Here is a 17494-nt window from a genome sequence, read left to right as displayed (position 1 = left end):
TACAGCTTCTTTTAAAATATGTATCTGTAATGACATATTTACATATATTTTAATATGCTAGAAGTACAATATTTGTACAGTGCAGATACTCAACTAAAAGTGCTTTATTACTGTCCACCCCTGCCTATAATATGTCTGAATCTTAGGTGTCATTCATGCCACCTCTCGTCTGCATGTGTCACCTTTGGTCTGTATTTTGTTTTCCCCGGTCATGAGTTGCTGTTTTGTAAGAACATAGTCAAGGTTACAAGACACATGTTCAGAATCACGTACCGACACCTGCATACATGCAGGGGATCACGCTCCTCACAGTCCTCAGAAATACAAACACATGAAGACACACACACACACACAAACACACACACACACACACACACACACACACACACACACACACACACACACTCACAGCTCTGGCATTTCTCTCCTTGTCCTTCCTCCACTGCCTGGTCTCCTTTTTGTCCTCTCGGCTTTCTAAAATAAATCGAGTGTCGTCTTCCCTCTGCCTCCCTCTTCAACACGCAGCTCTGTTATGATCAGCACTGCTCCACACTTTCCAAACACATCTCTAACTGCAGTTTTTGTCCATTTTTGGTGGACGTCTTTCCAGGTTTGTGTCCTTGATTTCATGAGAGGGAAAGTTTTTTGTTTTCTTCTACAGAAACGTTTGTTGTGGCTTGTGCTTGTTTGCACTTTGGGAAGAGACAAAAATATCAAGTTTGTGTGAGATATTGTAAAAACACAGCCTCGCTAACCTCCCCTCCGTTGATTATTTATCAGAAGCACTTGTGCCCTGACCTCTTTCTCCACTCAGTCTCCTCACAGCGCTGTCACGTCAGCTCCTATGGTGTTTATAATTGCTCAAGTGACCCAGGGCTGCAAATGAATGAGTCATTGATCTATGCCATTTTGTGTGTGTGTGTGTGTGTGTGTGTGTGTGTGTGTGTGTGTGTTACTCTTGTTGTGGGAACACAAATCTGTTTACGCAGTCACAGTGTGGGGACTCGCCTTCCTTAAGGGCACAAAAAGCAAGTTCCAGTGATGAAAATCATTAAATTTCGCGGTCAAGGCTTGGGTTAAAGATTAGGCTAAGGATAAGGGTTAGGGTTATGGTTAGGGTAAGTCTCCAGGAAATGAATGCAAGTCAGTGTACTGTCTTCTGAGCTGATAGAAGCATGACTGTGAGTGTGTGTGAGAGACAAAGAGAGAGGAGACAGATGGAGGAGAGAGAAGATGGAGACAGAAGTGATGGAGAGCCAAAGACAGAGAGAGAGACAGACGATAAAAGAGCTGTGCAGTGTCCTTTGGCATGTATGTGACCGAGCAGTGTCCTACAGAATGAAGACACAACAGCTGCTGCTCAGCTGTCTCAGTGCCCTAACAGCTACTGTACATTTCTTCTATTTTAACCTCTAGAAGAGTGCAGCTGAAAGCAACAAAGAATCCCTCTTTATTCCTCTTTTTTCACACGAAAGTCTAAACTCAAGCATGAAACTCAAGTGGGAAACACTGTCCCTACAGGGAGTCTGTGGGCTATTGTTGCAATTATCTTCGTTTTTCTGTCTTGTTTTCATTTTCCAGCCAACGCTCTGTAGACAGCAGACAGATATTGGGCTTTGCTTTGAACGAAGATTAGTTATCAGCCCCTCCAGTCCTGCAGCATGCCGTCTGCCAAGTCTTTGTTAGGTTTGTTGCTTAGCTCATACAAGATAAATTATAAATTTATGCTGCGAACACTGAATGCTTGTCATTTTCAGGAATTAAAATAGTTGAATGCGACTCAAGATTTTTTTTCTTCTTTCTTTTTTAAGTTCACAGCCCAAAATCATGTTTGTCTCAGAGGGTTTTACAGTCTGTACAGAGAACAACACGTATGAAAATGAATTTTCACTGTCAGGTTAACATCAGCATGGCAGGAGCTAGATACACTTATGCATTTGCTCTGAATTAGATGTGGTTATTCTTTGAAATCATTGCTAGAAAATTGTAATAAATCTTACTGTATGTACAATTTCATAGTTTAGTCCAGGGGAGCCTTTTTCCTATCAAGGGCCATTTCGGTCTTTTACAACAGGGTCATAACATGCTCTGTGGCACCCAGTTGTAGGTTGTTACTTTGCAGCTCATTGACGTCATGTTGTAGGTTGTCAGGCTGAGCTGTTCCCACATTAACCTGTGTAGCAAATATGTTCAGTCCCTTGTATTTACCTTTCACATCCTGAAACCTCTCATCAAATACCTGAAGGAGTTTACACACTCACTAGCATATTCAGATGTCATAGCAGGCTTTTGTTCTTGCAGAGAAGGAAAATGCATGCTGCCCCTTTGCAGTTGCGCTTCCCCAGCTGTAAAAGGCAGAGAGCTGAGAAGCTGGCTGGAGTTTGAGGTTCAGCTCAGTGAGGTATAATGTCCACCATGAAGGTCAAATCACAGAAACCCTTGCTATGACTAAGTTGTCATCTCATTGAATGTATAACACTGTTTCTGTCAGAATGTGGTTGAATGTGATACATCGCTCTGCTCCAATTAATGTGATGTGGCCATCCATCTCGCCGGCCGCATGCGGCCCGGAGGCCGGAGGCTCCCCACCCATGTTTTAGTGTTTCTCTTCAACAGCTGATGTTGTTATTATTGATAGCAGTGTAGTTGGCTTGTTAAAAGGTTTGTTGAAGTAATTTGTAAATTAAAAATATGTCAGCTATTTCGGTTAGGGATCTAATTTTTCTAAATTTAAATCCGAAAATTTTAGTGCAAAATATGCGCCATGATTGATTAGTATATACAGTACTGTGTAGTTTTCAGGCACCCATAGGGAAGCATGTCTTTCTTTCTTTGCCTCCCTCCTTCCTGGCCAATTATATCTTAGTTCTGGATCACTCCCTTTTTGGGTAAACTGCATTTTTTGTGTCAGCCTCTTAACTAATGCTGGACTTACTTCCCATCTCTACAATAATCCCCCTGTGAGTTGTACTCGTGCTTTTTGTTGATTCTCGCAACACGGTCATAGGGGTGTTCACATTTTTTTCCAACTCATGGTCACTCATCAAAGGCTGCGTCTTTGTGTCAGAGCAGGGAAAGAATTCCAGACGTTCCCTCTGTGATGTCAGTGCTGGTGCAACACCTGAGAAAACTATTTGCGTAGATCATTTCTGTGAGTCCCAATTAGGGCATGTCCATGCACACACACGCACACACTCACACACCCTGAGAGTGGAGTTACGTGTCAGAGGTTTGGCTGAGAATCTGTGAAGGCCAAGACGTCAGAGTGTGTTAATGAATCAGTTGTTAAACATATGCTGGGTGTTATGTTTCGGCACTTTCACTATCTCTCCATTATCTTTGTTTGTCTTGTTCGCAAACACGATACACACACTGACCCACACACACATATCACACAGGAGAGCTGGAGAACGGCCTGACCTGTGCCTGGAGTGACGATGTATAAGTCACTTGTATAAGTCATCGGTTTCACACCTACAGTAAAGAAAACAGATGGATCACTTGATGTGATAAGATTTGTGGATTGGGGGTTGTGTGTGTGTGTGTGCGTGTGTGTAGATAATGCTGGTTTAGACTGACATGCTTCTGATCTAATACTAAATATAGAGAGACAGAGTGAGAGGACTCAGGGACAGAGATTGGGGTAATGTGTGTAAGATAAGACAAATACAACTGTGGAAAAAAAAGTTGCTGGAGTCATTGCAGCTCACATATTCTGTGTGTGTGTGTGTGTGTGTGTGTGTGTGTGTGTGTGTGTGTGTGTGTGTGTGTGTGTGTGTGTGTGTGTGTGTGTGTGTGTGTGTGTGTGTGTGTGTGTGTGTGTGTGTGTGTGTGTGTGCGTTTAGGAGAGCTAGTTAGAGACAGGGACAATACATTTGCCCTTTCTGTCATCAGGCAAACGTCCAGACTATCCCATTCCACAACCAAAGCTCACACACACTTTGCCTCTGCTACTCACAGAGATCACAGAGAGAGATAGCACAGCGTTTAGCCACTTAGTTGTTGTGAAAAATATGCCCGGCATGTCCTGTGTTTCGCTGTGGCCAAGTCTCACAGGAATACGCAGGGAGAGCCTGATGCTTCTGATGTGAGAAGCATAATGACTTTCTTCCTCTTAAAATCTCAATGTGCAATCTCCTATTTTCACAACCTACAAACCAAACTTGCACAACACGGTTCGAAGTGACAGTAGCTTTCACCTGTTTGGTCAGTGAATCATCTGATGAGGGTTGAGGGTGTGAAATACTAACACCAATAGAAATGTTAGTTATTTCTCATGGTAGTGTCATGACAAGGAGTGTTTTAGTTCAGTGCCTTCTTTACCATGCAAACATAAATGTACGCTCACATGGTTCTTTCTGTCCTTACGGCATCTTTTACTCCTCCAAACATGCCTGCATGAACATGAAAACGCTAACATGAGCAGGGTGTCCCTTCCTCGCTAAGTCATAGACTGTACTGGATTAAATGTGGCTGTTTCCATAGTGAGGATGGTGGTGATGACAAAGAGGCCGTCATCCCCATGCGTATTATGTGTCGCGCCTAAGGGAATCCCCCCGTGACCTTAGCTTTCACAACAGATGGGATTATGGCATTGCTTGATAGCCTTAGCAACCAGGCAGATATCCCTGGTGACAGGCGTTAGTCATCACCTGGGCGAACAATCACACAGGAGACTAAGGAGCTCATTGTGACATCCCAGCGAGAAACAGTGTCACTGGTTTAGAAACGCCTTTCAACTGTGAGTCAGTGGCATTGTCAGCAGAGGTATTCCCTGTGGCCCTGCGAAGTGCAGAGTTTAAACAGGGCAATATTGTTTGTGGTTGTGTGAAGATGACTTTGAATATTGCTGCATTAGTCCTAACTGTTGGTAATGTGCCCATTAGTCTGCTACCAATCACAATTGTCCAATAATCAGCCAGATAATAGGGGCCTTATTATTTGAAATGGTGAAGCTCATGAGCAAATTTACGTCAGCCTGCCGTAGTGGAGAGCCTATTATTGGGTCTGCACGGTATGCACGTCATGCAAAGTGTATTTCATGTCATGCTTTGCTTTGAATTTCAGAGCTTTTGACTATAGAGCCAATTATGGAAATGCACGGCAGAGCATTTCAGTGCTGCTGCAATGGAAAAAAATATTCGTGTGGGTTCAGTCAGTATGCGAGTAAGTTCTGAAGCCATCAAGACCTCTAACATTAAATACAATGTTTGCATAAAGACTGACTTATTCAGACATGAGTAATCATGCAGCCATAAGAACAATCTGTTACAGGCAGCACTTGATTTATTAATTCATGTATGGTGTAAGAACTTGTGTGTAAAAAGACTTGAGTTGAGAGTTGAAATTGATTCTGAGGAAACTTGATCACTGCATCCTTCCCCTCATCTTCTGACCGTTGAAAGAACATCGGATATGAATGGATCTTGGCTGTTTAGCTTTTTAGCATGAATGCATTTTACAGTTGATTTGTGGTTCACATGTATGATCATGAATCAACTACCTTCCTTTACAACACTGCTTTATAGTTCTGTCTTTACTTCTGGAGTATCTTTAGAGAGTTCAATATGATCACAGATGTTGCTTGACCTGTCAAATATCAACAAAATAATCATACCACACCAGTTAATATCAAGTGTACATAGTCAGATTCTGATCTTTCTGTCTTTCTCCCTCTCTGTTTCTCTCCATACGCAGTTTTGATGTGGACAATGGCACGTCATCAGGTCGCAGCCCCCTGGACCCAATGGCCAGCCCGGGCTCAGGCCTCATCCTGCAGGCCAATTTTGTCCACAGCCAACGGAGAGAGTCGTTCCTCTACCGCTCCGACAGTGACTACGACCTCTCACCCAAGTCTATGTCCCGAAACTCCTCCATTGCCAGTGACATGTAAGTGTCTCATGCTTCCACCTGAACTGTCCTAAAAAATGCCATAATGCTTGAAATTGTCCTGAATGTGGTTAGTTCTACTGTTTTCAGCTTCTCTGTCTCTGTGTCATGGATGGATGCTTATTAGACCAGGTCATAAAAGCTGCTAGCTTTGGCCCTGGTGGGAAGTTTGCATGAAGCAGCTGACAAAGGCTGATAGTGTGGTGTAACATCTTAGACATATCCACTAGTATTAACAAGGTGGTCAGTCACAAGTGACAGGTTCTGTGACTCTGATATTTTACCTGGACAATGGGACGGACTTGTGCACTGCATTTAATCTGTTTTTAATACTGACTCCTCATTGCCTTTTAAGTGTAGTAGACACACTCCACACACACCAGCTGCTGTCTTCTGGGTCAGTGTGTATGTTGATAGTGCATTCCTCATTTCCCACACAGCGGTGGCTATCCAGTTGCATGTGCTGTACACTTAGTGCTACAGGGAATAAAAATATTGAGTGGAAACGTAGCATTTCGATCCAGCCTGAAGGAAAGACAAATAGACAAAAGGATGAAAAGTAATGTCCTGCAGTAACCTTAGACTTCCTCCTTACTGCTGCTTTTTGCTCTGGAGTATTAAACCGATGACCCTTCCTTGACCTACGCCCACTATCCAGTTACCCCGTTAAAAACCAGTAGTACAAGTTTTCATTCATCTTTTATGCCTCATCTTTTTTTTCCTTTTGATTTGCATGTACAAGGAAACTCAAGAGCAGGAGGTAACTTGCCTTATGAAATTTTTAGCGATGCAGCTTCACAATCAAATTAAAGTTGTGAAACATTAAATTGCACAAGTACTTACATTCTCTACGAGAAAACATCAAAGCAGAGCTAGAACAGCCTGTTTGCACCCCGAAAAGACTCCTGCCCCTGCTCTTATCTGTCTGCAATGGTTCTTTCTGTCACTCTCAGATGGTATTCAGCCTGTCACCTTTACTCTGGCTACCTTTTATTTGTCTTGTGATCGCCTGCATGACAAGCCTGCGTCTCTTTTGACTTTCACGCCAGGCCAGTGGGTGTGTGCACTACGTAGCTGTAGTCTTGTAGACCTGAGCAACAAACCGACAGCTCTGTGACACTAAGGCGCTACTGTCACCTGCGCAAATGTTGACAGTGTTCACAATCATGGCGTAGCTCAGAGGAAGTTTACAGGCAGGTTAAAACTGCTTTAGCTGTAACTGAATGAGTAAACGCTCTCCACTCCCTGAACAATGCCCAGTGAGGTGCCCTTGAGCAAGCCTCCACCTACTCCAGAAGCCATGTGTACAATCAGTGACGCAAAGGCAGACACATGCTCAGCTGACTGTTCCCCAGATAAGTCAATAAGAATTTGAAATACTGATTGCCTGAGGGATATATACTGTACAGTTAAGAGGAGAAGACATGGGTGACTGTGTGAGAGTCACATCTACACAGCGAGTACAATAACAGCTTGCATGTCTTACAATGTCCTGTGAGGATATACTCATTTACTAAACTACCTTATGTGTGCAGACATGTCCGCCAACAATTCCCTTTGCTTCTCTCACTGGAACGCTGAACAGTTCTGAAACTGTTACACATTCTGAATTAAGGCCTCAGCTGGTAGCTGATGGGATGAGTAAACATGTCACTGTGATGGAGTGCATCAGAGACACTGAAACTAATCTGATGTGATGACCCACACTCCTCCCCCTCCCTCCATCTAACATTGATCTAACATTGAAGCTGCTGTCTTTGTGTCTTTCAGTCATGGTGACGATATGATTGTAACACCATTTGCACAGGTGAGTGCTTGTGCCAATTTTATTTTTGCTTATTTTTATTTTTTATTTTTTTGTATTGTCTTCATATTCTACATGCTAATCTGTCATGTTTCCCTTCAGGTTCTTGCCAGCTTGAGAACTGTACGAAACAACTTTGGTGCATTAACTAATCTACAGCAAGACAGAGCATCCAATAAGTAAGTTGCCAAGCTTTTTTTCAAACAGAAATTAAATCTGTCATAGTGGGAGGAGTGATGGTATTACAGACAACAATGATGAATGTGCCAGCGTATCACAATATTTCATGACAGTCATTTAATGATTAACGTGTTCTTCTAAATAAGTGGCAGTGATCTGAAGTCACCTGTCTGCATTGTGTTAGTCTGGCTTTGCTCGCCCTCTGCTGTTTGTATTGAGTACTACAACAACAGTAGTTCGTAAGCACTCCCCACATGAGCTGTAATGAGTGAAGGGGAATGATGCCTCCTTACTGCTAAGAATCATCTCTAAATAAAATATTTTAAGTAAACTACAGCTTGTGTTGTTCTGGGAAAGAAATGTCTCAGTGTGTGTGTGTGTTTGTTTCCTCCATGACAGGAGATCACCCATGTGTAATCCACCACCTATCACCAAGACCACCTTTACAGGTATGTTCACAGTAAGAGCAGCATAATGGCTTGTGTCCTCAATGTGTGTGTGCGTGTGTGTGTGTAATCAGATGTGTGGTCTGGGATTATTGGTAGTATTGGTAGTACTACAGGAGGCTAAATAGATTAAAACTGCTAAAAAGGATGCTGGTGCAACAAAAGTGATGTTTTTGTCTGTTTTAAGTTATCGGCGTGGTGGTGATGAGGGGCTGGTGAACGCATTGTAATATCGAACATGGGCAGAATACAGATATGGATGATGTATTTAGCAGAGAATTGGCTCTCTGGAGTAAAAGAATGGATGGGAGAATAAAGGTGTAAACCAAATATTTGAGTCATTAGCTGCTGTTTTAGTATATTCTGCAAAGTTTGGATAGGTGTGGCCTTCTGTGGAAATATGTTTGTATCGCCAAGAAGCTGTCAAATGTGTCAGAAACCTAACAACAGTTACAACAAGTTTGGCAGGACAGGTGGTTAAGCTGTTCAGTGTCTGCTTTTATTTGGCACTTTGTAAGCTGACGCGTAACGTTCATCTTATGCCTGCGGACCATTGCAGACAGTTTGCAAACCCTGTCTACAGCAGTTTTCATCAGTTCCACATTCATGTGTTTAATCAACTTTTTGTTACTATAAAGCTTAGAGGAAATTGATTTCAACGTAAACCACTGTCTTTCATCGATGTTACCAACTGACTGCAGATAAATACATTGCTGCTGTATGTGTTTTTCCCTTTGCTTTATACAATACAGGCTGTGACGCTGCCACGCGTTACATTTCATCCATCCAGCCATGGACTTAGCAGTACTTCATGAATGGACTTCCAGGGCTTGTATATAGCTCTTCCTGACTTGGACAGTCTGATGTGCTGTAACCACTATGCAGACAGTGTCTATTGCACAGCCTCTCTGGCCTACTTGAAGAGTTTTTGTTAGGGGGACATGGCACAGACAGTCTTAGGTGGCTAGTCAGTCAGACAGTCACTTTGCTTTTGAGCAGTATAAGTGGCCGTAACCGAACTGGTGTTTGTAGGGAAGACCATATATCCTCTGCCATGAATAAATAATTTCATTGTGTTTTGTTCAGGGGAATTATCCTCAAGAATCACATAAACACAATATGGCCAAGGGGGTTAAAATATTGATTTTACTATTATTATTACAAGTGCAAAAAAGATAATATACCACATATGTGGGAGATGTGTCTAGACATTTCAACAAAGAATCACATCCCTGATACATAACCTGCTTATATATGAGGAACTTGTGCTATATTTAGAACACAATCATACTGGTGCACAGCCATTATGGGCTCTGCCGTAAACTGGTGACAGCTGTGAGTCATGAGCGTGATTGTTAGAGACTACTTGGAATGCAAAGGCTCACTGAGGCAGAGACGAAGTCATCGTGCAGATAAAGAATAAATAAAGGAAGTCTAATTGATAGCAGCTCAATAAATCAGTGATAGAATACCAGTGAATTAATGAAGGGTTACTCATCTAAGATTTAAATGAATTCCCGGTACTTCTGTGGCTTTTCACCTTTTGTGGATGAGAATAGATGCTGGTTAAAGCCAAAAAGTAGGATTCATAATCTTCACTGTGAGACTTGCAGAGCAAACAGGTTAACACATCATGCTCCAGAGTTTCCCTTTTAACATTTAACATCCCATATTCTCAATCCAAAATGTTGTGAATGTTTCAAACTTAGGTTTGTATTCTGGGTATAAAGTTCCACCTGTTAATTAGTCTACCTCTCCCTCTGCTTGATGTTGCTTCTTGTACTTTCTATGGAAACAACAGGGCTTGAAGTACATAGGGATAATATGTACATAGGGATACTATGTAAAGTGAGTGTCCCATGATGCAGTCGTAAAGTACAGCTTAAAACTGCTTAACATCCAAGCATTTTGGCTGATGCATGATAAAAGTGCATCATAACGTATATAAATTTCCTAAACAATTCACAACACATTAGTATTACAACCCTGATTCCAAAAAAGTTGGGATGCTGTGTAACACAAATATAATGGAAAAAAAGCAACATATTTATATGACATACAGATGACATATTTAATGTTTTACCTCATCACCTTCATAGATTTTTGTAAATATATGCTTATTCTGAATTTGATGGAGTAATATGTTTCAAACAAGTTGGGACAGGAGGAACAAAAGTCTGGGAAAGTTGTGGAAAAACACCTGTTTGGAACATTCCACAGGTAATCAGGTTCATTGGTAACAGGTGATAGGATCATGATTGGGTATGAAAGGGGCATCGTGGAAAGGCTCAGTCATTCAGAAGCAAGGATGGAGTGAGGTTCACCACATTGTGAACACATGATTGTAAGGATATTACTACATGGGCTCAGGAACACTTTGTGAAACTGTTGTCAGTAAACACAGTTTGTTTGCAAATGATTGCATTCTCTTTTATTTGTTTTACACAGAGTCCCAGCTGTTTTGGAATTGAGGTTGTATTTCTTAATAGTTCAGTCTTTCCTCTTTCCTTGTCCTTCCTTGCATTTTCCCCTTCCTCCTCCTCCTCCTCCTCCTCTCTTATCTTCTCCCTCGCACAGTCCGACTTCACTGTCGAACTGTTCTGGTACGTAGTTTGGCTGCAGCCCTGCGTCTGTGCAGCAGAGTGGCCTCTCCGAGCGCCGGTGTCTGATGTCGCACTAAGCATGAGAAGAATGTCATTGACGTCAGTGCAGTTGCTGTCAGAAAGAGTAGCACCCCAGCCACTGACACCACACCAGGGAGGGAGAAAGAGGAGAGAGACAGAAAGGAGACAAAAGAGGGAGGAGGAAGGATGTTCAGAGATCAGTGGAGGAAACGAAGAGTGTGGGAGAGGAAGGGGACTAATGGAAGGAGCGAGGAAGAGATTTGTCAAAGACAATGAAGCAGGAGAGAGGGGAAATTGTTGAGGATAGTAGGTGACAAAAGAGGTTTAGAGATGGTCAGTGATCCTGCATGGAAACAAAGAGTGGTGTGCATGTTTCCAAGCACAGTGTACAACAGAATATTATAAGTCATCACTCTAAATTGTGATAGTCCTCTGAAATATTCAGGAGCTGAAAAACAGCACATGCAAACCTGAGCTGCAAACTTTGCATCATTTACTTTTACATTAAATTGCCCAGAATGAATGCTAAGTGAAAAACTCATTTAAGTCTAAATAAAGATATCGAAAGAGTGTTTTTCCTAAAGGCTTTAATGCAGTCCAAATGCTAACTGAAATGTTAAGCTGATATGGCATCATGTGATTAAATTTGGTCCTCGTGTATTTTAATCTGCCACTGTTTTCTCCGTCTGTGTAATTGAATTACAGCTAAAGTGACCCTCCCCTTCCCAGATCACATAGCATTTAAAACCCGTGCTTTCCCAAATTAGTCAAGGCATCAATATTAATTGGCTTCTGACAAGGTGACTTTTTCTGTTAACATAGGCTGACTTTGAGGGGGGCATGTCTTCAATTTCAAATTAAGACGCCAAATGATACTTTGATGCAGGGCTTGTGACGCCAACATCTTTATCATATCTTCAGTCACCTATTTGTTAGCCTGTGTGTTTTGGTGTATTTGTATGCTGAACACATATTAGCATGCATGCACACACAGTATAGGGAGCTCCCAGCTCTGGCTCTACTCCTCTATGGCTCCAGTCCATGTTTTGTACCTCTCCCTTCCCCATCCACAGTGCAGTCCTCTCAGGCTTTAGGTACAGCTTGGGGAGAGCAGCACGTTTGGCTACCAGGGACGCCGAAGCAACAGCAGCCCACCCCCTATACACACAGCATCTATAGGAAACACTATCCAGCTCACACACAGCACCGGATTATACCCTTTGCTTCCCGGATATCATGGATGTTTTTATTGGCAGGAAGGCTAAGGAGACAAAATCATGATGTGTTATGGTTAGCATTTCGTCTGGTCTGAGTGTGTGTGTGTGTGTGTGTATGCATGTGTGTGTCTGTTTGCGTCCGTGTGTGTGTGTGTGTGTGTGTGTGTGTGTGAGAGAGAGAGAGAGATGTCTTTGTATTTGTTAACCGTGTCAGGATGCTGTGAACAATCTCGAGCTTGTTCCGTGCCGGACAGCGTTGACATGGATCTTGACTGCTTCTGAGCCTCTCACTGGATCCTCTTTTCCACCGTCCCTGTCTTCCCTCCATCCCTCCTATGGCAGACATGGGCCTGCTAAGCAGACTGCTGTTCATCCTGCTACATGACTGGAATTACATCTCTCTTATGAATGACAGAGTAAACCTCATACACTTAGATCGCTGACTGTGATATGTGTGCTGTGTATGGGAGATAGTGAGTATCTGTATGAGATTTCTGTTTTGTTTAGTTTTTTTTTGCTGTTGCTCCTTTTGCTCTGTGGGTTCCCTCTGTATTCTCTGCTGTGATTTCCTTACTGTTAACATTCATATGGACACCCAGAACTGAGTCTGGTTGGCTGTGTGCCATCCGTCACCTGCAGCTGTACTCCCTGGGATTGTATCTGAATTACTCTTAAAAAGGAAGAATCCAGGATTTGAACTGTAGTGCAGTGCAATCCACTGGAGTTTATCGTTTCTCCAAGGGAATCTGTGAGCTTTGCTACATCTGACCTGTGACTGCTCATCTGTGGGTTAGGATACAGGACAACAAGGCCCAGCTCCCAGACCCGCACAGCTGGCTCATCTGTCCAGCATGAAGAGTCACCCATGTGTCTACTCGGGGTATCCCAGCTTAGCTGTATGTGGGGTGGGAGACCCCGGGCCTGGACCGTCCACTAGCCCTCTGAAGCGGGCCCTTACTGACCCCTTGCCCTCCTGTCTTGCCCCTGCAGAGGAGGCCTACCAGAAACTGGCCACTGAGACCCTGGAGGAGTTGGACTGGTGTCTGGACCAGCTGGAGACGCTGCAGACAAGACACTCAGTCAGCGAGATGGCTTCCAACAAGGTAAGAAAACAAAAAAAGTTTACACCAACTTACAGTAGTTTAATCCTGCAGGCCAACACCTGTAGCGTCTCTTGGAAGTATTGATGTAGTGTTTGGGTTTTTCTCTCAGCCTTCAAGTGCCTAATTTTATGAATGCTTTGTGTTATTTACTGAAACATGGTCAGGAGCTGCTACCCAGTATTCACTATGGTGTGTTATTTGTGGATAATGTGAACAGGATGAGCTTTGGTTTGAGTGTGACATTTGTAGTGTGTATGCAGTATATTGGTAGAAGTCAGTGCACACTTGTTGTACATCTACATTTCCAAAAACGAACGAAGACATGTAAAATTACAAAGAAAGCTTTTGGGTGTGAGTAAATTTGACAGTTTTCAGAGCCACTATACATACTGTATGATCATTGAGCAGCAGTATTTCTCAATGACAGGCCAAGCTCATATGTTGTGCAATTTTCTAAAAATTCCCAGGAGCAGATAGATCCAATACTTGGTATAATATTAAACAACCATTACTTCCTCTATGTGTGACCTGCTCCTTTGTCATCAAATCCCTGTTCACTTGTCCAGTGTTTATCAACCCATAGTAGTTATTATTTGAGCATGAGGAGCTGTATGTAGCCCTTTAAGAACGCATATATTATATGCTTTGGTGCCTTTTTCAGTTATCACAGCACACATTGGACTGTTTGTGTTGTATTGTCTATGTGTGTTAGTGATAGCATCGTCATGCAGGCAGGGAGTTGTGCTGTGAGCATGCTCAGTCGCCTCCAGTGTAAGTGTATGTGTGTGTGTGTGTGTGTGTGTGTGTGTGTGTGTGTGTGTGTGTGTGTGTGTGTGTGTGTGTGTGTGTGTGTGTGTGTGTGTGTGTGTGCAGAGGGAGGCTGCTATGCTGCTCTGAATGCTGATCAGCTCTGGGCTCTGGTGATGTCACACACTGTGATGTCACACAAGGGGGGGATGGACCAAGAGGAGAGGCGGGGAGGACGGACAGACAAAGGAATTACACAAACGCACACGCTCACCGCTGGTGTTACCACAATCACCTGCATGAGCGGAACATCGGCCTCATTGAGAAGTGAAAAAGATTGAAAATAAAAAAAATAAAAAAAACTGTAACACGCACCGAGCACTCGCCACTGCTCACCAGCACAGCTATCTCTGGTTGTCATGGCAACAGCCACAGGCCCAACCAGCCACACTCCAGCAAAACACACATCATAGTTAATACAGTCACTACATCTCCTACACACAGCCATTACTTTATGTCTGTATCCTGCAGACTTTCATTTATCAACACTCAACAAAAGCCTTACTTCATCAATGAAGGAAAGTGTGAGATTAAAAAGAAATAATACAGTGGATTGTATTACGTTACAGCTAAATCTGCACTTCATGTCCTCTGGATGTGATGTCCGGGGACATTCCTGTGAAAGATCACCGACCGCAGTAGTGATGAAGGAGTGTCGTTGTGTAGTTGCTGTTGTTTTGCGTTTGCTTTGTGGAAGCAGTATAGTTCTTTTGGTTAGCGGTTACTTCCCCCAGTAATGGCCCCAACCACATTTTGACCTGGGAAAATAACGCACGCCACCTAGTATCAGCATTCTCTGTTAAAGGTTGGATGAGTCTTTTTGGAGAAAGGTGCTGATATTTGCTGAATTTCAAATTCAGGGAATATCGCTAGCAATCCCTTGTGCGTGTGCTGAGAAAAAAATCAGATTTTTGTACACAGCCCTGGCTCTGTTAACAGGAAACAAAGTGGATTATACCGAGCCACACAACACTATTCCAACCAATCAGCAACAGGTGGCATTTGTGCTTGTGCACAGGACAAAGAGAAGGGGAGTTGAGATGGGGGAGTGAGAGGGACGGTAAACCTGGCATGCTAACGTGTAATTGCATTACGAAGAAGGGTAGATGGCAATATCAGCAATCTTTCTCCAGAATGACTCATTCCACCTTTAAGGCCAGGGGCTGCTGCAACAGTAGGTCAAACAAGGTGACATACCTGTTTGCCCTAAATGATCTTACACCAGCTGAAATACAAACAATGCTTATTTTTATTTCACTGTGCTATATTTCTAATATGTAATACACTATGTGGAGTACAACAGTGATCCAAAACTAGCAAAACCCACGGTGGTCCCAGTTAAGGATGCTCCTGAGGTTCCACCCTTTGTGCGGGTGTACATGTTTCTGGAACCAGCAGCTGGTCTTTCTCTGGCTTTGCCTCAGGAGCAGTGTGTGTCGGTCAAGTCTGATCAGCATACCTCTTCGTGGTATGATCATTTCCCTGCTTGAACCCACCTTGGGGTCGAAAGAATAGTTGAAGATAGTAGTGAAGATAAGATCTTGTTGGCCAAAACTTCTCAGCGTTTTGATTGTGTCATGATGCAGATTGTTGGCAGCCTCTGTTGAACATTGGCTCTGGCTGTAGGGCACATGTCGATCTTTTTGGCACCATCTTCGTTGTTTCATCAGGATTGATACTTGTTGCATGAGGAGTGATGTGATCGCTGAACAGGAATCTGGAATCTATTTCCCTGGGTGGTGTTAGCTCTATCTGTGTGTATTTGAAGGGGGGTCAAAGGGTGCACGTCCCACGCAGAGAACATAATTTATTTTTATTTATTTTCAGTGCTTGTTGTGAAACATAGTCCATCTTCCTACAGACATATAGTGCAAACATACTGAAATTTTGAAATAGAGTAGTGGCGCCAGTGTCGCACCCTTGTTAAGCTGAATGTCTAGCTATGCAGAGTGACATCTGCCATAACTCAAAACATGAGAAAGGTCTGTCAGTCAACATGGATCCTTGACCTCAGGCCGTCTCTGGTGTTGAGGGGAGTATTTAGTTGGGCTCTTGCAGTATTTTCTAAACTCAACACATGCCTGGATCCTCTCCTCTGGCCCCCCCACACACTGCACAACCTGGCTAAAACCTTAACGCTAGATATGCCCGAGAGCGTCTCTTGGAGCATTTTAAACATGCTGTTGGTACCCAGAACACAGAGGCGTCTCTCACACCATTTCTATCATTCACTGATCGAGAAACTTTTCTGAGACCATATTTTTAGCAGTCCAGTGTGTGATGTGTGTTCTGTCCCACTGGTGAGTCACCGAGGACATCCATTATCAATACTTGTTCATTTCCTTTTCTTTGACTTTTTCAGGTACACAAGTCTGCTCAATACATCTGCCTTTGCAAGCTGTTTTCCTGCCTGTACACAACGTTGCATGTGTACTTGCACACAGCATGCACTTGTGGAGATCCCATTCGGGCAATCTGCTTCTGAAAGCTGAGAGGAGATACAGTATGAACTCATGATCAGTATAAATAATGGATAGACTTGTGGAGTTTCCTAATCCCAAACACACCAATCAAACCTTTTTATGAAGCAGCTCTCAGGAGGTCATGGGCCACAAACTGTCTGAGCAGGTCATTGCAAGAGGAGCATCAGCTTCACAACACTGCCTGGGAGTTTGTTGTTGTAGTCTGCACAGTATGTGCAACTTGCGCTCGGTTATATCTGTTGAAGAAGGGGCTTCTGCCATTGCTTTCGCCTTTTCTGAATTGGGTGTGGCATCCCAACATTCAGTTCTTTATCCAAATATTTCATTTCATCCTGCAGAAAGGTGCACTTCATTCTTTTGAGCCGTAACCCCATCTCTGCTCGTCTTATCGCCTACTTGCTAATATATCATCCAGATAAAATGCTGCTGTTGGCACGCATTTCAGTTGTAATCTGTTGAAATATCAGCACTCCAGAAAGCACTGCATTTTATAGTTGTATTCAGGTTGTGCAGGGTGTCTTTGTGCTTTGGGTTTGTGGATGCTTTTTGTTGTATTTACTGTACTATTCTCAAATTTAGGTCTAATTCAACTGATGACATCTCTGAATTTGGACATCATTCTGATCGTAACATGTTAGTATTAAACATGCAGGTCAAAGTCAGAAAAACATATTCTGAACTGAGAAGGTTGGTTAGTTGATTAGAATGTTCTTTGAATTGTCCGGCTGCATCAGTTTAATCTATTTATTGCTGCATCTCTCTGTATTACTATTAGTTGCTCTATTATATATATATTAGCATTACTGTTTAGCTGTTTAGAATACCTTCCTACATATTGTATAGATTTCCTAGTCCACATTTTCTTTAGATGATGAATGGACCACAGACTGACTTCTCACAGTCAGTGGTATATTCATTGAAAACAACAGCAGCAATTAGAG

The 17494-nt window shown here is 42.9% G+C and overlaps 1 protein-coding gene across 5 annotated transcripts in view; it reads left to right on the top strand.

Annotated features, from left to right (window-relative positions):
• Positions 1 to 17494, top strand: part of pde4d (phosphodiesterase 4D, cAMP-specific) — a 150769-nt gene that overhangs the window by 121423 nt on the left and 11852 nt on the right. For all 5 annotated transcript variants that reach the window (XM_070964215.1, XM_070964214.1, XM_070964213.1 and 2 more), the window contains 5 exons: positions 5698 to 5889; positions 7660 to 7696; positions 7796 to 7872; positions 8273 to 8322; positions 13151 to 13263. In XM_070964215.1, coding sequence (XP_070820316.1) covers positions 5698 to 5889; positions 7660 to 7696; positions 7796 to 7872; positions 8273 to 8322; positions 13151 to 13263 — 469 coding nt within the window. The remainder of the gene's footprint in view (positions 1 to 5697; positions 5890 to 7659; positions 7697 to 7795; positions 7873 to 8272; positions 8323 to 13150; positions 13264 to 17494) is intronic.

This window comes from Chaetodon trifascialis, chromosome 6, assembly GCF_039877785.1.
Source record: "Chaetodon trifascialis isolate fChaTrf1 chromosome 6, fChaTrf1.hap1, whole genome shotgun sequence".
Lineage (NCBI taxonomy): Eukaryota > Metazoa > Chordata > Actinopteri > Chaetodontiformes > Chaetodontidae > Chaetodon > Chaetodon trifascialis.
Note: the sequence above shows the minus strand (reverse complement) of the source record. Positions and strands in the feature narration are given on the sequence as shown.